Raw genomic sequence first — 19164 nt, forward strand, 5'->3', positions numbered from 1 at the left:
TTCCTGGTTTGTCTTTGGATTTCTTCTTGTTCTGCTTTTCTTTTTGATCATCTCAAAGGACTGCAGACACTGAGCAGGTCCTTAATGTGGGAATTTTGAAGTAGACTCTGAAGTTTATTCTGTACAGCATAGCAAAGTTACAACTGCTCTATGGCTCAAAATACTTTGAAGGAAAAATGGTTTAAAAAAAGCTCAGGGTGACCTAAAGCCCATCGCTGGAGGTAATTAAAAGACAAGTAGATAAAGTGCTTTGGGATATGATTTAGTAGTGGACAGGTACGGTTGGGCTTGATGATCTCAAAGGTCTTTTCCAACCTAGTGATTCTATGATTCTATAATGGTAGTTGCTATCATGTTTTCATACAGATTGGATAAGATATCTTATTTGATAGCTAGATAATGTGGCACTGGATGTGTTAAAAATACAGGGTGAAGCCCTGTCTATCTTTGCTATTGTGCCAGTGGCTTCAGGGCAGCGAGGATTTAATTCAAGGCAGAATATAAACCGACTTGCTTGTAAAAAGCAATGAAGCCAGTAAATATCCTTTTAAAGATGTAATGTGTCATTAAAGTGGATCTGTAAAACTAACACCAGAAAATGAAACCACAGGGCTTGATTTTGCTTTTTGCCAAAGTCAGTGTGACTCCCGCCTCTGATCCGAAAGGGATGAGGAGTACCTTCCTCCCTAAACATTGAGTCACACGGTCGTAAAACTGGTTGTGAAAAGCCTCTTGAGTGCAACGCAAACCTTAAGAAAGATGAAGGCTCAGAAAGGGCAGGAGATTTGACTCATTGCCCTCCCTACTCGGCTGCAGGGGTGTGATGCCTTGTGCAACCTTCTGAGTTTGTGGAGGACGGGGGAAGGAAAGAGGGCACCCTGTTGCACAAAACAGAAGTGGTGGTGTGGGTTGCTGTCTATTTTTTAACCGAGTCTGAGGTTTGTTGTTTGTTTGTTTGGTTTTTTCCGAGGGTTGGAAATGACGGGAGTAGGGAGACAGACACCCCCGGGGGGCAGATGCACGGGGTGCATCCCTCTGTCTATCACCTACACACACGCTCCCCTTGCTTTGCCCCCGTATTGCGTCCCGACAGACCCAAAATCCCCGTCACCGCCCCGGCGGGGCGGTCGGAGGCGAGGGGCGGCTCTTCCTCTGCAAAGTTTGCCTTTCCCCTCCCTCCCTCGGCTCCTCTCTCCCTCCTCTCTCGGCTCGATGGCTGAGAGGTCGGGGCTCGCCGCGGGAGCGCAGCCGCCCGCCTGGCTCTTGCCCGGTCCTCGCGGCCGCTCCCAAAGCGACATCTCCTCCTTCTCATCCTCCCGGAGAACCTGCCTGCTCAGGTCCAGCGTGGGCGGCTCAGGTAAGAGGGAGGGAGGGGTCCTCGTGTCCGAGCCTCCCGAGCCCAGCTGAACTGGGGAATTAGGGAAAAGACATCCTCCTCCACACCAAGTCCTGCCCTCCTAGACCTGGGACTGTCTCCTCTCGGTGGCCGAAGTGTAGGTCTCTGGTACTGTGTGCTTTATCTACCCCGAATATGATGTTCATCGAGTTCCTGTCTGTTCACACCTGCGTTTTCAGGTTTAAATTAATCCCGGTGAAGTTGTGGTACCCACCCGTTTGCCAAAGCATCTCCGACTGCAAAGGCTGAAAAGCCCCAGGAAGTCTTCAGAGTGTATTGTGGGGACATCAAAACCCCTCATCCCACTGCTTCACACATTGTGGTTCAATTGCATGTTAGGATTTTTGCTTTATGCACTTATATTGCCTTTTGGTTTTTCATTAACAGGTCAGGCAAAAAACTGTGAGTCAGTATCCCACGGTGGAAGCTGGCCCTTTGGGACAGAGTAGGCTCCCTGCAGGATTTGGAGTAACTTTGCTGCGTAAAATGAGAGGAAATAAGGATCTGAGTTTACAGTGCAGATATTTGGAAGCGACCAAATAAAAATAAATACATATTAAGTTGGGCTGTTCTTTATTCAGGCTATTTCCTCTAGTCAGATATTAAGGAAACTGAAATTCTGGTCTCCATACTGCTGAGCTCATTTTGCAAATGCATGCTTGCCTAGTTGTAAATCAGCCCTGCTCTATGGACTAAAGCAAGACTGTAGGCACATTGATGATGTAGTTTAGATGCACTCATGCACTCTACTGGGCAGAGGTACCCGTGAACTGCAATGCCATTAGGGAAGCTCCAGAGTACACTGAGTGATCTCCTGTGCTGCAGCACAAGTAGAACAGTGCAACGCATGATTGGGTCTCCAATGGACTTTCAGTGTCCTCTTATGTTTGCTCTGTAGGGAGTGTTGAGATCAAGCAAACTATTTGCTTGGGGAAGCTCAAATATACAACTATGCCTGCCTGATGAGGAGAGAGGGGGTGCAAACATTCTTAGTCACGCAGGAATGAGTAGATTCAGCTCCTGGGGACAGAAGTTGGAAGAGAAACAACTCTACATGCTATTCTTTGCATCATTTTCTGCTCTACCTTTTCCCGTGTCTACTTAAAAGTTATGTTGGAGGACATTTGGGACAGGGAGGAGGTTCCAGTGGTTTGTCCAAATCTGAAGGGACTACTTTTAGGTGCAAGGTGTATTTCAGCACTGTCTAGAAGAGTGCTGCATGAACAATGCCCTGTGACTTGATGTGTACTCAAGATGCCTTAACATCGACACAGAGGGATTGCCACAGAGGATGTCAAGATTGAGACTATGTCAGTGTTAGATTATGTTGGTTGTTAGTTCAACTACAAAGACTATTGACTGTGTAGCTGGGTTCATTACTGGCAAATCCAGTAGAGGTAAAATTATGGTGTTTTCAAAGTTGTGTTGTTATTTGTAGTTTCTTACACACAAAATTTAGGCCTCTCTGTTGCCCTACTTGATTTTTTTCTTTTAATTTTGAGAATGTGCTTCCTGCCAGCAAGTGACTAGTGTTCCTTTCTCTGGTGTTTGGTTGTTGATTTTTTTGTTGTTGTTTTCATCTTTTCTTTCATTCTGTATTTTATCCATTTCTACTTCCTGTATTTTTTTCTTTTTTTGGCTGCTCGTTGGGCACAACAGAATTGCTTGCATGCCTCACACAACTGTTGATTCCCTCTTTGAAAAGCAAAGTATCTATTAAAGATGCAAAGCTGTTTAATTTTTAATGTGGTAGTTAGAGGATTGTTTTTATGCTAAGATGCCATAAAAATAGCCTGCTTTTTCATTCCTCTACTAACCTGGAGAACAAGCGTAACAGAGACAGAAAGGCAAAGCACTTAGAGAAACAATACGAGCCTTATTATTTTTGCTTCTACCTCTTTCTCCAGCTGTCCCATGTGATTAATTTAAAGTAGGTCAGTCATTTACCTCAGATGTTACCTGTGCTTCTGCTGCTCCATTTTGAATAGAACAATTTGCCTTTTAAATAACCTGCAAAATATTTCCTTCCTGTTTGTTCTTGGAGTGATTCAGTTGCAACTGTTTAAGTCACAAGTTGCAGTTTCTGTTGCATATTTGTCTTTGTTTGCTAGATCCCGATGCCAGTTGTGCTGAGAAGATGATATTTTCTCCTCACACTCCATCAGTGATGGATTGGTATCCCTATAGACTGTCATTTATTTTACAGCCTCCTGATCTACCCTTCTCAATGCAGGATCTGTTAAGAGGCAGTATTGGTAGAGACCCTTCTAGCTAAGGGAAATATAATAGCCTTTCTAAAAGCAACTTTGGCAGTGGTTCATAAAATACATCTGTTTGTTTTTCTAGATCAGTGTTCTATGCATCTTGATAGTACAGTGTGGCTGGTCGAGTGGTCCTCGTGTTTGTGCTGCTTGTGCTTTCTAACCCCCACGCCTTCCTCTGCTGGTATCGTATGCTGAAAGTAACAACTTCCCAGTATCACTTTGCAGCATCTCACCTCATTAGATGAGGTCCAGTTTGTAAGGACAGTATATTTTCATAATTTTTCTCTTCTTAAAGCTGGCTGTTCTTTCAGGGCTAGTTTAGGTAGAAGAGTACTTAATCTCTCATGGCCGTCATCTCACCCATTGCTATATCAGGCCTTTACTTTCCAACTTTTTCTTTAGTTCTGGTAGCTCTGGGAATAATAAAGTGATCCTCATGATGATTAAGGATGGCACAATCTAGACTTTTGATTTAGATCCTGAAAAAATACACTGTCAGTGCAGTTCAGAGCCTCTGTGGCAGGCAGAGCCTGTGCATCACTTCAGCATTGTGCTGTACCTCACCTGACAGCTGCCTAGTTCGTCAGAGTATAACTAGGAGACTGATGAAGAGAAAAATATTCTCCCAAAATTTCAGAGCAGCACCAGAGCCACTCTAAGAATGCTGTTTGAATTAACGTACCTTTAAGCAGCCTTCCATGTTTAGTGACTAGATTAAAACCCACCTTAAAGGTGAATCAAGTTAGCCAAGTTTCTTGATTTCCTCAGCACAGATGGAGACCAAACTGCCTTTGAAATGAAGATCCTGTTCAAAGGCTTTCCCAGAACTTCTCCAAAATACAGATTTGGTGGCCATGGGGCTGAGGGCAGCTCTCAGCATGAGCAGTAAGCCCTAGGGGTGCAGGATGGGAGGAGCCTGCTGTTTCATATCAGTCACCTTTTGCTCCGGTTGCAAAGCTGTGCCGGCAGTTCTGTTCACGACAACCCTCAAACACGAACCTCAGCTAATGTGGTGAACATTCTTTATCTGCATGTCCATATAGACAGTTTTCAGTTTGCTCTCTTTTTAGTATTGTGGTTTTTGCTATGCAGCCTTGCATTTTGTTCTGAAGGTGGTGAGGTTTGTGGTGAGGCACATCTTGGTGAAAAGGGAACTTCACTGCTCAGACCAGAAGTCAAAAAAACACCCATTTCTGCACTCTGGGATTGACACTATCATATTGTTGCAGTTCCTCTTAAGGTCTTGCTCTTTAACAAGAAGTAGAAGTTTCAGATATTTTGTTCCACTGCTAAGAAGCACACCTTTCAGGTAGGGAGGTGAGCTCCTCATGCATGTTTCCATTCCTTTCATGTTTTTTTTTTCTTTTTTTTTTTGTAACTTTCTGGTAGAGCTGAAAAAAACCCTCAAAACCTACCTGAGAATTCAGACAATTCATCAGTACCTCAGGCTGTACCCCAGGTGTTGGGTTGCAGCAGAGCGTGAAAGGCCTAGTGCAAATGACAGCCCTGCCTCAAAACTTGTACATCCTGGGATTATTTTGGGAATTTTGTCTAGTAAATTGGTCTTTCACGTGTTACTTTATTCAGAATAATAATGACAATTCCATCTGCTGCTGATCCCAGAACAGAGTGGTGAAAAGATGGCTTTAAATCACTCACTGAAGTGAAGAGTCGGGGATCCATCATGGGAAGAAAATCGATGATTTTTGGACTTACTGGAGTTTTCATGATTAGAGGGCTCCGTTTTTCAGAATTAACAAATGTCAGATTCTCTTCTTAAAGGACAAACTTTCTGGCTGATGCAAAGGAAATAGTATGTTTTTGACAGTTGGAGATATTTGAGCATCTAGAAAGACTTAAATCCCAAAAACTCTTACTCTAGAGGTTGACTTGACTATCTTGGGGCTTGAAACCTAGGGAAAAAAAGATAAATTTTGGCTAAGTAGGTAGGGAGCTGTTAAGGTTTGCCTCTATCTCTCTCTGCACTTGTATTTGCCAAAATAGCTACAGATTCCAGTTTCTTGGATGTAATTTCCATATACATTAAGCAAAAGCCCTATCAAAGTCTATGGGAGTTGAGTTCAGTGTTTATGGAGAAGGTATTAGACATGCTTTGGGAGGGAGGTTAGCATGATGGTGTTTATCAGTCATCATACGGGGGTCGGGGGGAGCAACATCGTGATGTGGAAGAACACTCATAACTAAAGCAACTGGTTTTGGTAAATTGTATGAATATAAAGGAGTTACAGAGAAACGTGATTCTCCATTGTATCAAGCACGATTTGTTTGCAATATAAATCAAAGTACAGAATTTTGCCAGAGGTTAAAGGCAGATAATTTGAGGTAGAAAGCTGTAGTAGAAGTAAAGACGAATCATCATTGTTGGGGATTTAGAAACAAAACTCTATGACTGTCCCTAAGCCCATATTAATATATTTCCATCAGTTTAAGCAATTGGAGGCAGCAACCATAATCGTATGACATTTGGCATATGCTTATAGAATTGAAGCATATACTTATTCATAATAACATGGAAACACAGTTAGGCCATCATCCCATAACATTAAATCTCCTTCAAGTCATCCTTACATGTAACTTGTAGTTTAAGAAGTGTGCTGAGAACAAATCCAGGAATTGTATAACATTTGTACAATACATACTGCCTGAAAACTGGTGTTGTTTATATGATTAGATGAGCATGCAGGGAAGAAGTGTGGGCGACAATATAGTCAGCCATTTCTAATATGAGTTTTCATCATAAAGAACACAAAGTAAGGTTCTGACTGTTTTATACTGGACTAAAAGTTACTATTCCGCATAAATTCTTGCAGAATAACCGGGATGGGTTCTCAGTATTAGCCCAGCCCTTATTAAGGGTGAAAGAGGGAACAGCGGAAGCACAATGTTTTACAAATTCAAACCATGTATGCTATGTGTCGTTTACACATGACCCAGTTTCTGGAACAACTTTACAATCAAACTCAGACTTGGGCTCAGGCTTTAAAAAAAAAAAACAACCAAACCCTGTATTTTCTAAATGTGGCAATAATCTTTGTGGTTGGCTAAGTTGAAATTGGACTGCAAACATTTACAGTGTAGGATTTAATACGCATTTTGCAGCATCTAATCAGTAGCTGACTGTGGGATCTGTTCAGCGTTTTGCTACTGTGTGTGTGTTAGTTTCTCAGGGCCCTCTGGCATTCAGTGCTTCCTGCTGATGTGTGGCTTCTAGCAAGTAACCATTCAATACCAGACTACGCCTCAAGTATGAAGCCTGAACAAGTGATCTAAAGAGTAGCTGAAGAAGGACTTTTTACTCCTCTTACTGAATGACTTGTTCCAAAAAAGCATTTGTTTTGGTTTTAAAGCCTAACTGCTTAATCAGTCAAATCCATCCTTAACATAAATAGTTTATCTTTCTCCTTCCCCAACCCCCAGATATTTTTGCTGTTATTTCCTGAAAAATCGAGCACTATTTAAGGTCAAAAGGCTGGAGATGGTTAGCAGGTTTTTTAAAGATTGGTGAAGAATTTACATTTTTTATTTCTTTTTGCTTTTTGAAGTCAGAATCTTTTCCATGCCAGAAATCCCACGGGATTTCAGTTTTCAATAACACCAGTATTAGTTGTGCTTCTGAATTTTTAGTGGTTCTCATAGAATATGCTTTAGCATAAGGCAAAGACATTTTCTGTGGCAATATTTTTTTTTCTTTTTTTCCCTCCCCTAGCATTTCACTTAGCATGTTGTTATTTATTTTTAACAAATGCAGAAGTTAGTTTTTCTCAGGTACAAACCAAGTGGAATAAAAGGGAAAATATCTAGAAGAGAACAGAAACTCCTGCCTTCAGTGTTCCCAGTTCAATCACTTTTCACTTTGTCTTTGAAACTGTCAGTCTTAGAGCACACCACAAGAGAGACACTCTTGCTTTTAATTCATGTGGAAAGCGCTGTGATCTTCCTGAAACACAAGCAGAGTTTGTAGGCAGTCAACACCTCAGTGGTGAGCTGAGAAAACTTGTTCCCCCTCACACAGTTTTGATGCAGAATTGGACTTTGAATATGTTGTGTCATGTAAATTCTGCAAGCATCTTTAGCGTTGTTAGGATTTTTGAGTTTTGAAAGGCTGAAGAGATGAAATATTAGTAACTTATACCAATATCAAGGAATTAGTATAAGGGGCTCAGAAGTCTTTACGCTGCTTTAATATAGCCTGAAGTTTCATAGTCACTATGCTTTGCAAGTCTGCTATGCTCTCAGCTAGAGGACTTCAAATGGAACTAAAAAGGAGCTTATACCTCTGTATGCTTTAGTGATGAGATACTTTTCCACCCTCTCTCATCTCTCTCATGTTTTTTTTATATTTCTGGTGTATTCTTCATTGCCCTTCCCATTTTCCTTGTTGTTGTTAAAACTGCTTGGCTATATTCAGAGAAACACAGGGCTGAACAGTGGGGGGGCTGGGAGGGAAGCAGGGAAGAGGAAATGTTCTGCTGCACAGAGCAATGTGGTGACTCTTCACATGGTAAAATGCTGTGTGTAAATGACTTCTCTTTGAAATAATGATTTCCCCCCCCCCCAAAAATGTAGCATTTAATGATTATTTTTAATTAAATACATATTTTACAGCTCAACCTGCATTTTTTAACATTTGCACAATTTACAGGATCTAGAAGAAACACTTATTTGGGGATAGTTGAATCCTATTAAAAGCAGTTACTTCTTCTTTCCATTCAGCTTCAGACATGCATTAAGTCTTGCACACAGACTGTGTTTTAGCTGCTGTTTGGGTCATTTGCCCAGTTGAACAGTACCACACACTGTCTCTTTTAGGTGGATACATCAGTCAGTAGCTCAGTTTTGGTGCCTTTAACCAAGTTGTACCTATCCAAACTATACTGGAAATAAAAGGCACTCATGTCTTTCTTCCTTTCACCTTCTCACCACTCTTTCACTCCCCACTCTCCTACTTACCTCTTTGCTGTATTTTTCACAGCTTTGAATAAATCTCATTTATATTGTGTTTATAGCCTACATACAACTTCGGATGATCCTCTGTCTAGGTCTGGCTGGTTATGTGTTAGGGTGTGTCCTGTCTGTTCAAGTCTGATGTACTGCGATTTGAATGTATTAGGTACCTGCAAATATTAAGTGCGTTTTCTGAATGTCACAGGGAAATAAAGGTCAGAGTTCATACAGGCAGAGCAGAGATTCATTCAGTTTTAGGAATTCAATTGGAAGGGAAAAGAAGGTCTCCTAATAATCTGGAAAAGAAAAGGTTGCTGAATGTTATGAACAGAGAAGTGCTTCAGAGCCTTTTTAAGTTAAAGCTTGGCATGGTAGCAAGGATCAGGAAAAGGCAGAAGTCTGGCACGATCCATACAATATTTAAAGTTGTTAAGTTAGCTAAAATTTCTTTGAATACAAATGCGTTGTGGTGAAATAAGAGCTTTGTAAGTATTCACTTTTTTGTAGAAACAATCCTGATTTCAGTCACATCTCTTTATTTTCAGAAGAAATATCTGACAAAATGTAAATTGTCACTTCAAAACCTTAGTCTAAGGTTTTTAGAATTATTTGTCATATGAAAGTTTGATATAGGAGCATTTTTTCATTCTAGTTCAAGGAACAGGGATGAAGGCAGCAGAGAGATGTTGGAATTTCCCTAGCATAGAAATGTGGTTAGTCTAAGGGATCCCATCCACCTATACAGGGCAAGTGTAACCACTGCCACTGTACTTTGTTGCAGCTAAATAATTGGATATCAAATTCTTTAAGGTTCAAATGCCTTCTTGAAAGAATAAGGATGTATAAGGACATTTTTTATGGAACCAGGCCCTGAAGAGCACATTGAGCTAATCTCCTCTTCCAGAGCATGTGTGTTCAATTTATCCATTTTTGGGGAAGAATCACAGCTTTTAAGATACATCTGTGACTAATATACACAGTACTCAAGAAAATTACAGACACTGAGTAGAATTGGTGTTGTACTGTCTACAAGCACAATAAAGAAGGGGTTGTGGTGCCTTTGCAGTTGAATTTGTCCTGACGGCAGGCCTTCCTTGTGTTCAAGCACAGGCAGCTATATTTAAACTTTGTGAGGGAAAGAATAATTAGCAGTCATCTGCTTACCACTTATTTATTTATTTCCTCCGTTGCTCAGTGTTAAGGCCAACAGTTAATGTTAGTTTTTTAAGCCATTGAATAAACTGTGAAGTTTTTATCTGAAAAAAAGTGGAGTGCTACCACAGGTCAGCGTGAAAGGACAGTGTCTACAATACATAACTCTAATTTTTATTTTTTTTTCCTAATTAAAAGCAATTTTGGCAAACTCTGAAGGGCTGGATTTGAAATAAGTCGTTTTACTTACACAGACAGAGCAAGTATGATCCATCAGGAATCAGCGAGCACCCCAAGTCATGTTACGAACTGCTTCATCCCCAAGGATGAAGCATGGTATGCTGCTTTCGTTACTTGGGCTATAGGCACCTCTGTCTGTTTTTCTGAATAGACTCTTAACTCTGTATCCTTAGGAGTGAGCTGAGAGGGAGAGTTACACTTCTCCAGGAGCACAGCATCTTTCCTCCAGCCACTTGACTTTTGAGCCCTGAACATTTGAAAAAAGTAATGGTGTCTTCCTGTTATGCCTTGCTGCAAACAAAACTGAGTGGCAATATTTCACACTGTATTTATTTTAGTGAAGAGCAAATACAAAAAAATATGCTGCCACTCAGCTGTTTAAGTCTTCAGAGACACATATGCTATGAATTTTGCCTTATTCTTTGGAAGATGAGGTAAACAATGGCTTTTGATCTGCAAATAGCAAAAATCATTTGTGGAGTTTTCCAAAGGATCGATGCAATAAGTTTCAGAGATTGCTTTTATTTGAGATTTGTCCAATGAAATCTTCACATGGCAAACTGGTGAATATGTACGTGTTTTTGTAGGTGATTTTGGCTCACAAGCAAACAACATCCTGTTTACTCTGCAGTATTGATGATTATCACTGGCCACGTGATGTGCGTGTGTTGGACTATAGCTTGTGTGTTTAGTGGACTATCAGAAACAACATCTGAAAGCTACACCGTTGCAATGCAGAATCTGCTAGATCTGGAGGGAAACAGCAGAGTTAATGACTTTCTTTTAGCTACAGGGATGAAAGACTTTGGGGTGTCTTGGGGCTTCGGCGATCATGCCTGTGTTTATTTGGTTCTGTGTCCATGACCTGTCCTGATCATCACCAGACCATGGGAGAAAGTTCCTCCCTTTGCAGCTTCTATAGGGACAAATAAAACCTTTCATTCCATGCCTGCTGCAGAGGAGACAGGCAGCTCTGCAGATCTACCTGTCCTTGAGTGAGGAAAGATGGCACAGTATCCTGAGTAAGGTAATTGCCTAACAGCAAGCTTGGCATTTAATTTGAAATGAGTCTTACCTCAAGATGGGTTAAGTAAAAAGCAAATGAAAGCACTATTTTACAGTGTCTAAAATAAAGCAGCTGACAGTCTTCTAAATAGGGAAAGGAAGCATCACTGACAGAGCACGTGCTGGCAAGATGTCTAGAACTATTCTGCCAAATTCAGGGGGAGAAGGACCCACTGCATTGAGTCTTGGTGTCAGCACTTTAAGTAAAGTTTTTTTATACTTTTCTCATGTCTTCTATGAAGTTTGTAATTTTATTGTCTGTTTTGAGCGGGTTTGCACTTTGGTGGGACTGTTGTAATTTATTAAAATTAGAAATTATCTGTTCCAGGCAACACACAAGTTGGCATAACATAAATTCCTGGTGAGTGAAAATAATTTGGTGGAGCACAGAGCTTTTGCAACTTTATTGCATTATTGTGTAAAGTCTGTGAGCAAAAAGATATTTGTTCCACTCATTCTTGGCCAAGATTGGAAAAGTGCTGCAAGCAGAAGTCTTATGACAAACCACAATCCACAGTTTCAATACAGGTTAGAGAACAATATCACTGAGAAGGACTTAGGGGTGTTGGTTGATGAGAAGGTCAACATGAGCCAGTAATGTGTGCTCACAGCCCAAAAGGCCAATTGTATCCTGGGCTGCATCAAGAGAAGTGTGGCCAGCAGGTCAAGGGAGAGGTCTGCCCCTCTATTCGTCTCTTGCAAGACCCCACCTGGAAGTACTGTGCCCAGTTCTGGAATCTCCAGCATAAGAAGGATATGGAGCTGTTGTAATGGGTCCAAAGGAGGGCCCCTAAAGATGATAAGAGGAATAGAACACCTCTGCTATGAGGACAGGCTGAGGGAGTTGTGATTGTTAAGCCTAGAGAAGAGAAGGCTCTGGGGAGATCTTATGGCCTTTCATGTATCCCACTTATGGGATGAGAGCTCCTTGTTACTTAGGTAAGAACAGGAAGACAGGAGGAGTAGGAGGGAGCAATGTGTTGGCTTTTCTTCTCCAATATGAGAGATATTATCTCTCTCCACGCAGCTAGTCCTTTTATTATGGTATCAAAAGGAGTAGGAAGGTCAAGGGGATATCTGGGAGGAAAAAAGTACTGACTCAGATAGCAAAGGAAAATGAAGAGCGTTTAAAGTGCAAAAGATCTCCAACAGGAACAGATGTCGTGACTTAATTTCAATTTTGATAATTTTTTTGTAATACCACCATTATGTCCACAAACAGAGCCCTGGTCTGCCTCTTCCACTCCAGCAAACTATCGTATGGCTGAGCTCTCTTGATTCCTGTTCAGTGGAAAATCTTTATTTTTTTCTATTTCTTTTGCACTGCAATGCCCACTGAGTGTGGAAGAGTGAGGATGCTCTGCAACTAGCATCAGTTACTGCCTGTGGTGGCCAGTAGAGCTGACATGCTGGACCTTTGCTAGCTCCAGCTCTGTCCTGCTATGAAGATGAGAATTGTCCACAGGCTGGGGTTTTCCAAACAGGTCTATGAAGGAGCCCAAAACCACAGACTATACAACAGAAAACCAAACGTGTAGGCTGGTGGCTATAAACAATTTCTTTGCATTATAGTAATTTCTCAGAGAAAGTCTCACTTGTGCATAATGTTCCCCACTTCCTACCTCATGTAATAAATGTATAAGGTAATGGAACTTAGTTTTGCCTTTGTTCATTATGTTTCCTGCCCTATAAGGCCCAACAGTTTCAGTAGCCTTCCTGCTGCAGGAGAGAAATAGGAAAGACTGGAAAAGTTAGGCTTTTTGGCTTTTGTGGGAATGCTCAGGTTATTCAGCACACAGTTAAAATGGGATATTTTGTCTAGCCATAAAGTAGGATTCATGCCCTTGTAGCTCCTGTTTTATTCTCTCTTACTGTAGTTACTTTTGTTAGGACTTCAGGGCTAAAAGCATCCTTACGATTCTGGCAGCATCTGGCCTTGTTATCACTAAACCAGCTTTCCCTGAAACCCAGTAATATACCATACACTGCATGCTCCCAAGTGTCCTCACGGTTTTCTGACCCATTTGCTGCACCTTCCATTGCCTATAACCTACAAACGTTTTTTAGGTGCCTTAACCTCTCCAGCTGCCCAGCTGACTGCCAGGGAACTGCTGCTGGAAAAATGCATTGGGTGAGAGATTTTATGTCTCAGAGAGATGCTGCTGTGTGAGGCTGGTACACTAGGTGGGGTGGTTGTGATGCCGATCAGCAAAAAAACATCTCTCCATTGCCGGATTTCACCCACCTACCTGCAGACAAGAGGATCTGAAATACAGGCTGGTTTGCATGAAGTGGCCAGCCCTCCTGCAGCAGAGCTGGTAGATTGTCCTGAGCTGGTTTCAGCTGGGCTCTACTCCTTCCCAAATAAAGTCACAGCAGAGTCATCATTAGTTTCAGTGCCTATAAAAGCAGACTTAGCTGTCTTTAAAAGCGCAAAGCTGGTGTGGTGTGGGATGGTGTGGCAGCATTTTAAATTTCTTGAAGGCCCCCTCTCTAGTTTTTAAAAAATCCATAAAGGTATATTTAAACAATGCAAAATGTTATTAGCAACCATTGCTATTCCCTCAGCCAAGGCAATGCTGCAAGCTTGATGTAATCAGTTGTACTGTGACATTAGATCTCCTTGTAGTATTGATTCTGCTGTACTTTGGTCAGGGCTTGCGGGTTTTGTATTGATTTATCAAGGAAACTGCTGAGGAGCAGGTGAGCAAGATCTGTTGTCTGTGTTGTTTGGGAACTAATAGAAGCTCTTATTCTTTGCCAGCAGCCTATTGCACACCTGGACATTGATTCATGAGAGAAGTTAGCTTTAATTAGGGCCAGTTTTTCCAGTATTTGTACAGGGTGCTTTGGCCCTGGTCCACAGTGAGTTCATAGAGACAGATAATCAGGCTAAGTTGGTCATTTATTAGGTAGCCTTTTGAAAAAGAAACCATTACTAGAATTGGACTAAAAGTTTGGGATGTGCTAAGCTTGCAGTAGTCTTTTCCAAAACAAAACTCAATGGTATCTATAAAATGCATTCAGAAGTACACATCTAGATCTCCACTGGCATTGTACATTGAAGTAGATATTGCTTACACTCATGTTTTCTTGGCATCTAGAGATTTAGATTTGATGTATGCAGATCTAAGAGCAGATGCAGAAAACTTTGACTGGTCTGAAAGAGTCTGAAAATTGGAATTCTTTCTGCCAGCCTGAAAAATCCAGCAACAGGAAGGCTTTCTCCAGAAGCCTAAGAAAGAGAGACATCACTCATACTTTCCAATCTCAAAACAATTTAATGGCAGGAAAAAACCATTTATTTTCCTTTTCTCTTTCTTTATTCTTAGAGGAGGAGGACTTGGCTAGATTTTTGCTTTTAGACTGTATTTCATTAGAAACACCCCAATGTCAAGTGGTTCATATTCAATTGGTAAGTATCAAAGATAACATCAACGTGTTCGTGTATGCTAGCTCATGTGCAACAGAGAATTTTTCTATATGAAATAGTAGAAGTATAGACACTAGATATATGACTAGAAGTAGGCTAAAGTAGTTTTCCCATGCCACGTCCTCCAAATGAAACAGGAAAAGAATACTTTTACTAAATTATCAAAACATTTCTCAAGTATTTATGCAATGCTGCCTGAAATGACCATGAGAAGTGACACATTTTATAGAATGTAATCCATGTCCCATGAAATTATAGTATTAATGTAGTACAAACAACACCATGAGTCCACTAAATCACAGCTGTAAGCTCTAGCCACCTCCAGCATAGATGTGCAGATGAATATAAAGGGAGAAGGGGGAATGGGCCCTTACAATAGCACTTACTAGCCTGATCCCAGCTGAATAAAAGCCTCTAGCAATCCTACTCTTCCAGCTGCCCCCAAGCAGCCATTGCAGCATCTGGAAGACCAAGGAAGGAGCCAAAGCTCCCTGTCTCCATAGCACCCACAGGAAGTGCATGTTGCTTTTCAGTCGCAGTGGCTCAAGAATAACAAGGACTGCTGCAGGCTTTCTGAAAGCTTTGGGGCAGGCAGTGTTGCTAGTGCAGCATGGTAAAAGATCTTCATGTCCTGGACTCTGGGGAAGGAGTCAGCATGATGCATTATAGTTCTATCCAGATCTCAAAATATGTAGTAGGTAATATCTTTATGTCAGGATAAAAAGTGTATGTGTCTTTTTTTTTACCAATTTGAAAATTAGGCACTCACCTATTTAGGATTCATATACAACGTTGACCTAAAGATGCAGTAAATAAGGTGTCCTTCTTCACTGCTTTTTACAGCCTTAGGACAATGTAGTATCTCAGAATCACAGAATCATTTAGGTTGGGAAAAGACCTTTAAGATCATCAAGTCCAACCATAAACATAACACTGCCCAGTCCACCATTAAACCATGTCTTTAAGCACCACTTCTACATGCCTTTTAAATACCTCCAGGATGGTGACTCCACCACTTCCCTAGGAAGCCTGTTCTAATGCTTGACAACCCTTACAGTGAAGTATTTTTTCCTAATATCCAATCTAAACCTTCCCTGGTGCAGCTTGAGGCTATTTCCTGTCATCAGTTGTTACTTGGGAGAAGAGACCAACATCCACCTCACTATAATCTCCTTTTGAGTAGTTGTAGAGAGCAATAAGGTCTCCCTTCAGCTTGCTTTTCTCCAGAGTAAACAATCCCACTTCCCCCAACCACTCCTTATAAGATTTGTGCTCCAGACCTTTCACCAGCTTTGTTGTCCTTTGCACACACCCCAGTATCTCCCTGTCTTGTAATGAGGGGCCCAAAGCTGAACACAGTACTTGAGGTGTGGCCTCACCATCTGAATGCTTCCTTTCAGGTTAACTGTTAACGATGTTTCCGAAGTGATTTAATTCTTATTGAGACATAAAAGCCTGTGGGAGATGTACAGCAGAGAATTTGCCTGTTCTAGCTAAGCATGTTAGAAGTTTTACCTGTTGCTTTGGCTTTTTTTCATAAAATAGAAATTTGATAATTAAATCTATAGTAGGAGAGTCTCTTTGTGAACTGGTCTAGTTTAAAAATTGATATAATTTTCTTAGTTTTCTTTAAATATTATCTTTTTTCCAAAAGAAGTATGGCAAAATTAATATGAAGTCACTAAACTTCTTAAATTACTAAAATAATATAGGACTTGTATAACTGGGCAGAGAACAACTGGGCTGCACAGCTGATTTCTCAGCTGTGAATGGATAGGCATTGACAGGATTGTTCCTTTAATTTATATGGGCTCATTGAAATACGTGAGGGTAGCACAATCTTCTTTTCAGATCAACTTCATCTCTGCCATGTCATCTTGTAAACCACATGACAGCAGCTTGACAGTAGGTGCCTCCTTTTATTTGGGCTCATCATAACAACTTCACCTATGCTGTTTTCACCCCCTGTACTTGCTGGGTCTCTGGTCCTGTGCCTAGTTTGTAGGGTTCCTCAACAGCCCTCACTCAGCTGAGCAGCTGCCTTGGCCTGGAAGGTTCGTGCCACGTGTGGAAGAAGATTTTTCCTTTTGATACAGGAACATAATCCTTTGTTTTGAGGTCTTTTTCCTAGGGTCACATGGCAGACGGTTGAGATGGGTTGGCCAGAGAGGACAAGTGAGTGTACTATGCCGTCTCCTCTTCCTTCATCCCTGAAAGCCAACCAAACAGGAAAATTAATTACCTGGATCTGCGTTATTGTTTCCATGTAGGGCTTCTCAAAGCAAGCCATGGTCATACTAACAGAGCTACAGCAGAACACCCTGCTGCACACTGGAGGAGCTGAGATTGCTGCATGGGCCCAGGGCTCATGGAAGAACCCTTTTTGGGAAGGTGTTTCGCAAATCAGTGTTGCTGGGCAGTGCCCTGGTCTGAGTGCAGTGCTTTATAACAAAAGGTAGAGACCAGGTAGACTAAAATTCATCCCAGGGAGGTTCCAGAATGATTGATGGTGAATGACTGGCAAGTGCTTAGAACACAACAAAGTCAATAACTAAATGTGTGATAAATCCATTTGATTTTCTCTTTTTGGAGGGCTAAATTGCCTAGTGAAGGAAAAAAATGAGATGTCTCTTGATTTGATATATCTTGATATTGAAAAAGTTTTGAGACTGTTCCACAGGACTGTGTTTTAGACATAAGCCAAGGAAACATGGTCAATATATAATCTCCATGAAGTGATAAATTGGTCTCAAAAATATTTATCAGTAGATTTCTCTCAGACTAAAATGACATCTCAAGCAGGATCTTTCAGGGGGCAGTCCTTGGCCCAATTCTACTCAGTACTTCAGTTTTGATTTGAATGTAGGATTAAAGAATACCTTTGCAAAATTTTCAACTATTACCATGCCAGGAAAGTTTTGACTGGGAGTCAAAATGTTCTTCACAAGTTCAAGTGAAGAGGTAATGCTGCTTTCTGTCAATTGGCATGCTCCTCTGTTGTTCTGATTTTCATGTGACTACCGCATGCAAAAGAATTATTGAAATCCAGGTAAAATTCCAAAGCACGTGAGAGGTTAATTGCTGTCAAGTAATTTAAGGTTTTGTAAGGATTAAAAATAAAGCTATCTGAAAAAAACGCTTTGGAGAAATGCTGAGACTAACACATAGAAACATATAGTTTCAACTTTTCCCCAAAATGCTTGGAGTTTAGAGGTTGCCAGACTTAAAGATCGTGGTCTCAGAGGGCAGTAGAGACCAGAAGGTTTGGAAGGTTAAGAATGCACATACTCACACTGCTAAAATGAAAAGCAAGTTAGAGGAAGGGAATAATCAAAAGACATAACGTCTGTGTTTGAAAATCAAGATGGAATATCTGGAATAAAAGAAGAAACAATATTCATTTTTATCCTATTGTTCACACTGACTGCAGTAACAAAAGGAAAAGATATTAGCAGTGAAATATTTAGCTATTTCAAATTAATTCCATTTTAATAATTAAAACACTGTTAATAATGCAGGTAAAAGAATACTTCAAATATATTTTTGTCAGGGTCCTTCTATAATATTCTTTTCCTCATTGAAGCAAAGAAGCTTATACTTCTCGCCACCCTGCAATGTAAAGAGAAAGGCAACGTAGCTCTAAAATACCTAACTGCCTTTTGTAAAGCTTTGATGAGCTTTTTCATACTGCTCTCAAGAGGGCAGCTTTCCCTGCAATTCTAAATATGTTCTTTGGGCAAATTTAAGCAATATGTTCCTGATGAAATTTTGATATTTTTAGAAGTAAACTGAGCAGGATACATCATTTCCCCTCCTACACCTTTGTTGATGCTTTAACGTAAAGACCTATGTTCAGAAGGTAATTACAGCATCCTAGATTGCACACCAAATAGGCACTGCAACTGCAAGTGGGTGCTATTGTAAAGGAAAAAGAAAAGGAACAATGCCATAAAAATGTCATTTTGGAGTTCTTTTTATGTCTGATTACCACCCCAGGAAAACAGTGCTGACTTGTTTGCCACGAAAGGGATTAAACTGCTTTGCATGGGAATGGATGCCCAGGTGAAAGGCGTGTTACAATAAACAGAGTATTTTGGGAAATAACTAAGGAAAAAAAGAAATCTTTGTGATAACTTGTCGTGCATATGTGGCCCTCTTTTGAATTTTTTACTCAATCTTCTATGCTGTTTCACTTAGGAGGAGAAATTGGTAATAGAAACAGGAATGTCTTTGATTTCTTTGTCTGTTTGTAATCAAGTTCCGTTTCCCTGAAGACAGAGGAAGTCAAACAAGAAAGCATAATTTTGTTGCCTGCAGCTCAGTCTTTTTCAGCTGGTGTTTGATTCCTTGATTATTCTTGGGATGTTTTTCCAGTGTTTGCCTGGCTTTATTGTTGCCTCCTCAGTCAAGTTCTCTGGTCTTTCTGCCCTTCCTCCTCAGACATGTATGCTTCCGAGCAAAGCATCCAAGCAATTTGAACCAGGTTTATAACATGTTGTTGAGTTCATCATAATACACCTCAGCAATGGAAGGTTTTATGTTGCTTTAACAGTAGTTTACCTTTTGGCTCTGTGCTGGGGCAGAGCACTGTTAAGAGTTTTGACTCAGAACGAAAAGTTCAGGCTGCTGAATTATTAGTATTATTACTT

General features: G+C 40.8%; 1 protein-coding gene across 2 annotated transcripts in view; it reads left to right on the plus strand.

The window, feature by feature from the left end:
* Positions 1 to 1212: 1212 nt before the first annotated feature.
* PHACTR2 (phosphatase and actin regulator 2) overlaps positions 1213 to 19164 on the plus strand; it is a 134688-nt gene continuing 116736 nt past the window's right edge. For both annotated transcript variants that reach the window (XM_069852039.1, XM_069852040.1), the window contains exon 1: positions 1213 to 1357. In XM_069852039.1, coding sequence (XP_069708140.1) covers positions 1213 to 1357 — 145 coding nt within the window. The remainder of the gene's footprint in view (positions 1358 to 19164) is intronic.

This window comes from Phaenicophaeus curvirostris, chromosome 2 (genome assembly GCF_032191515.1).
Source record: "Phaenicophaeus curvirostris isolate KB17595 chromosome 2, BPBGC_Pcur_1.0, whole genome shotgun sequence".
NCBI classification, from domain to species: Eukaryota; Metazoa; Chordata; class Aves; order Cuculiformes; family Cuculidae; genus Phaenicophaeus; species Phaenicophaeus curvirostris.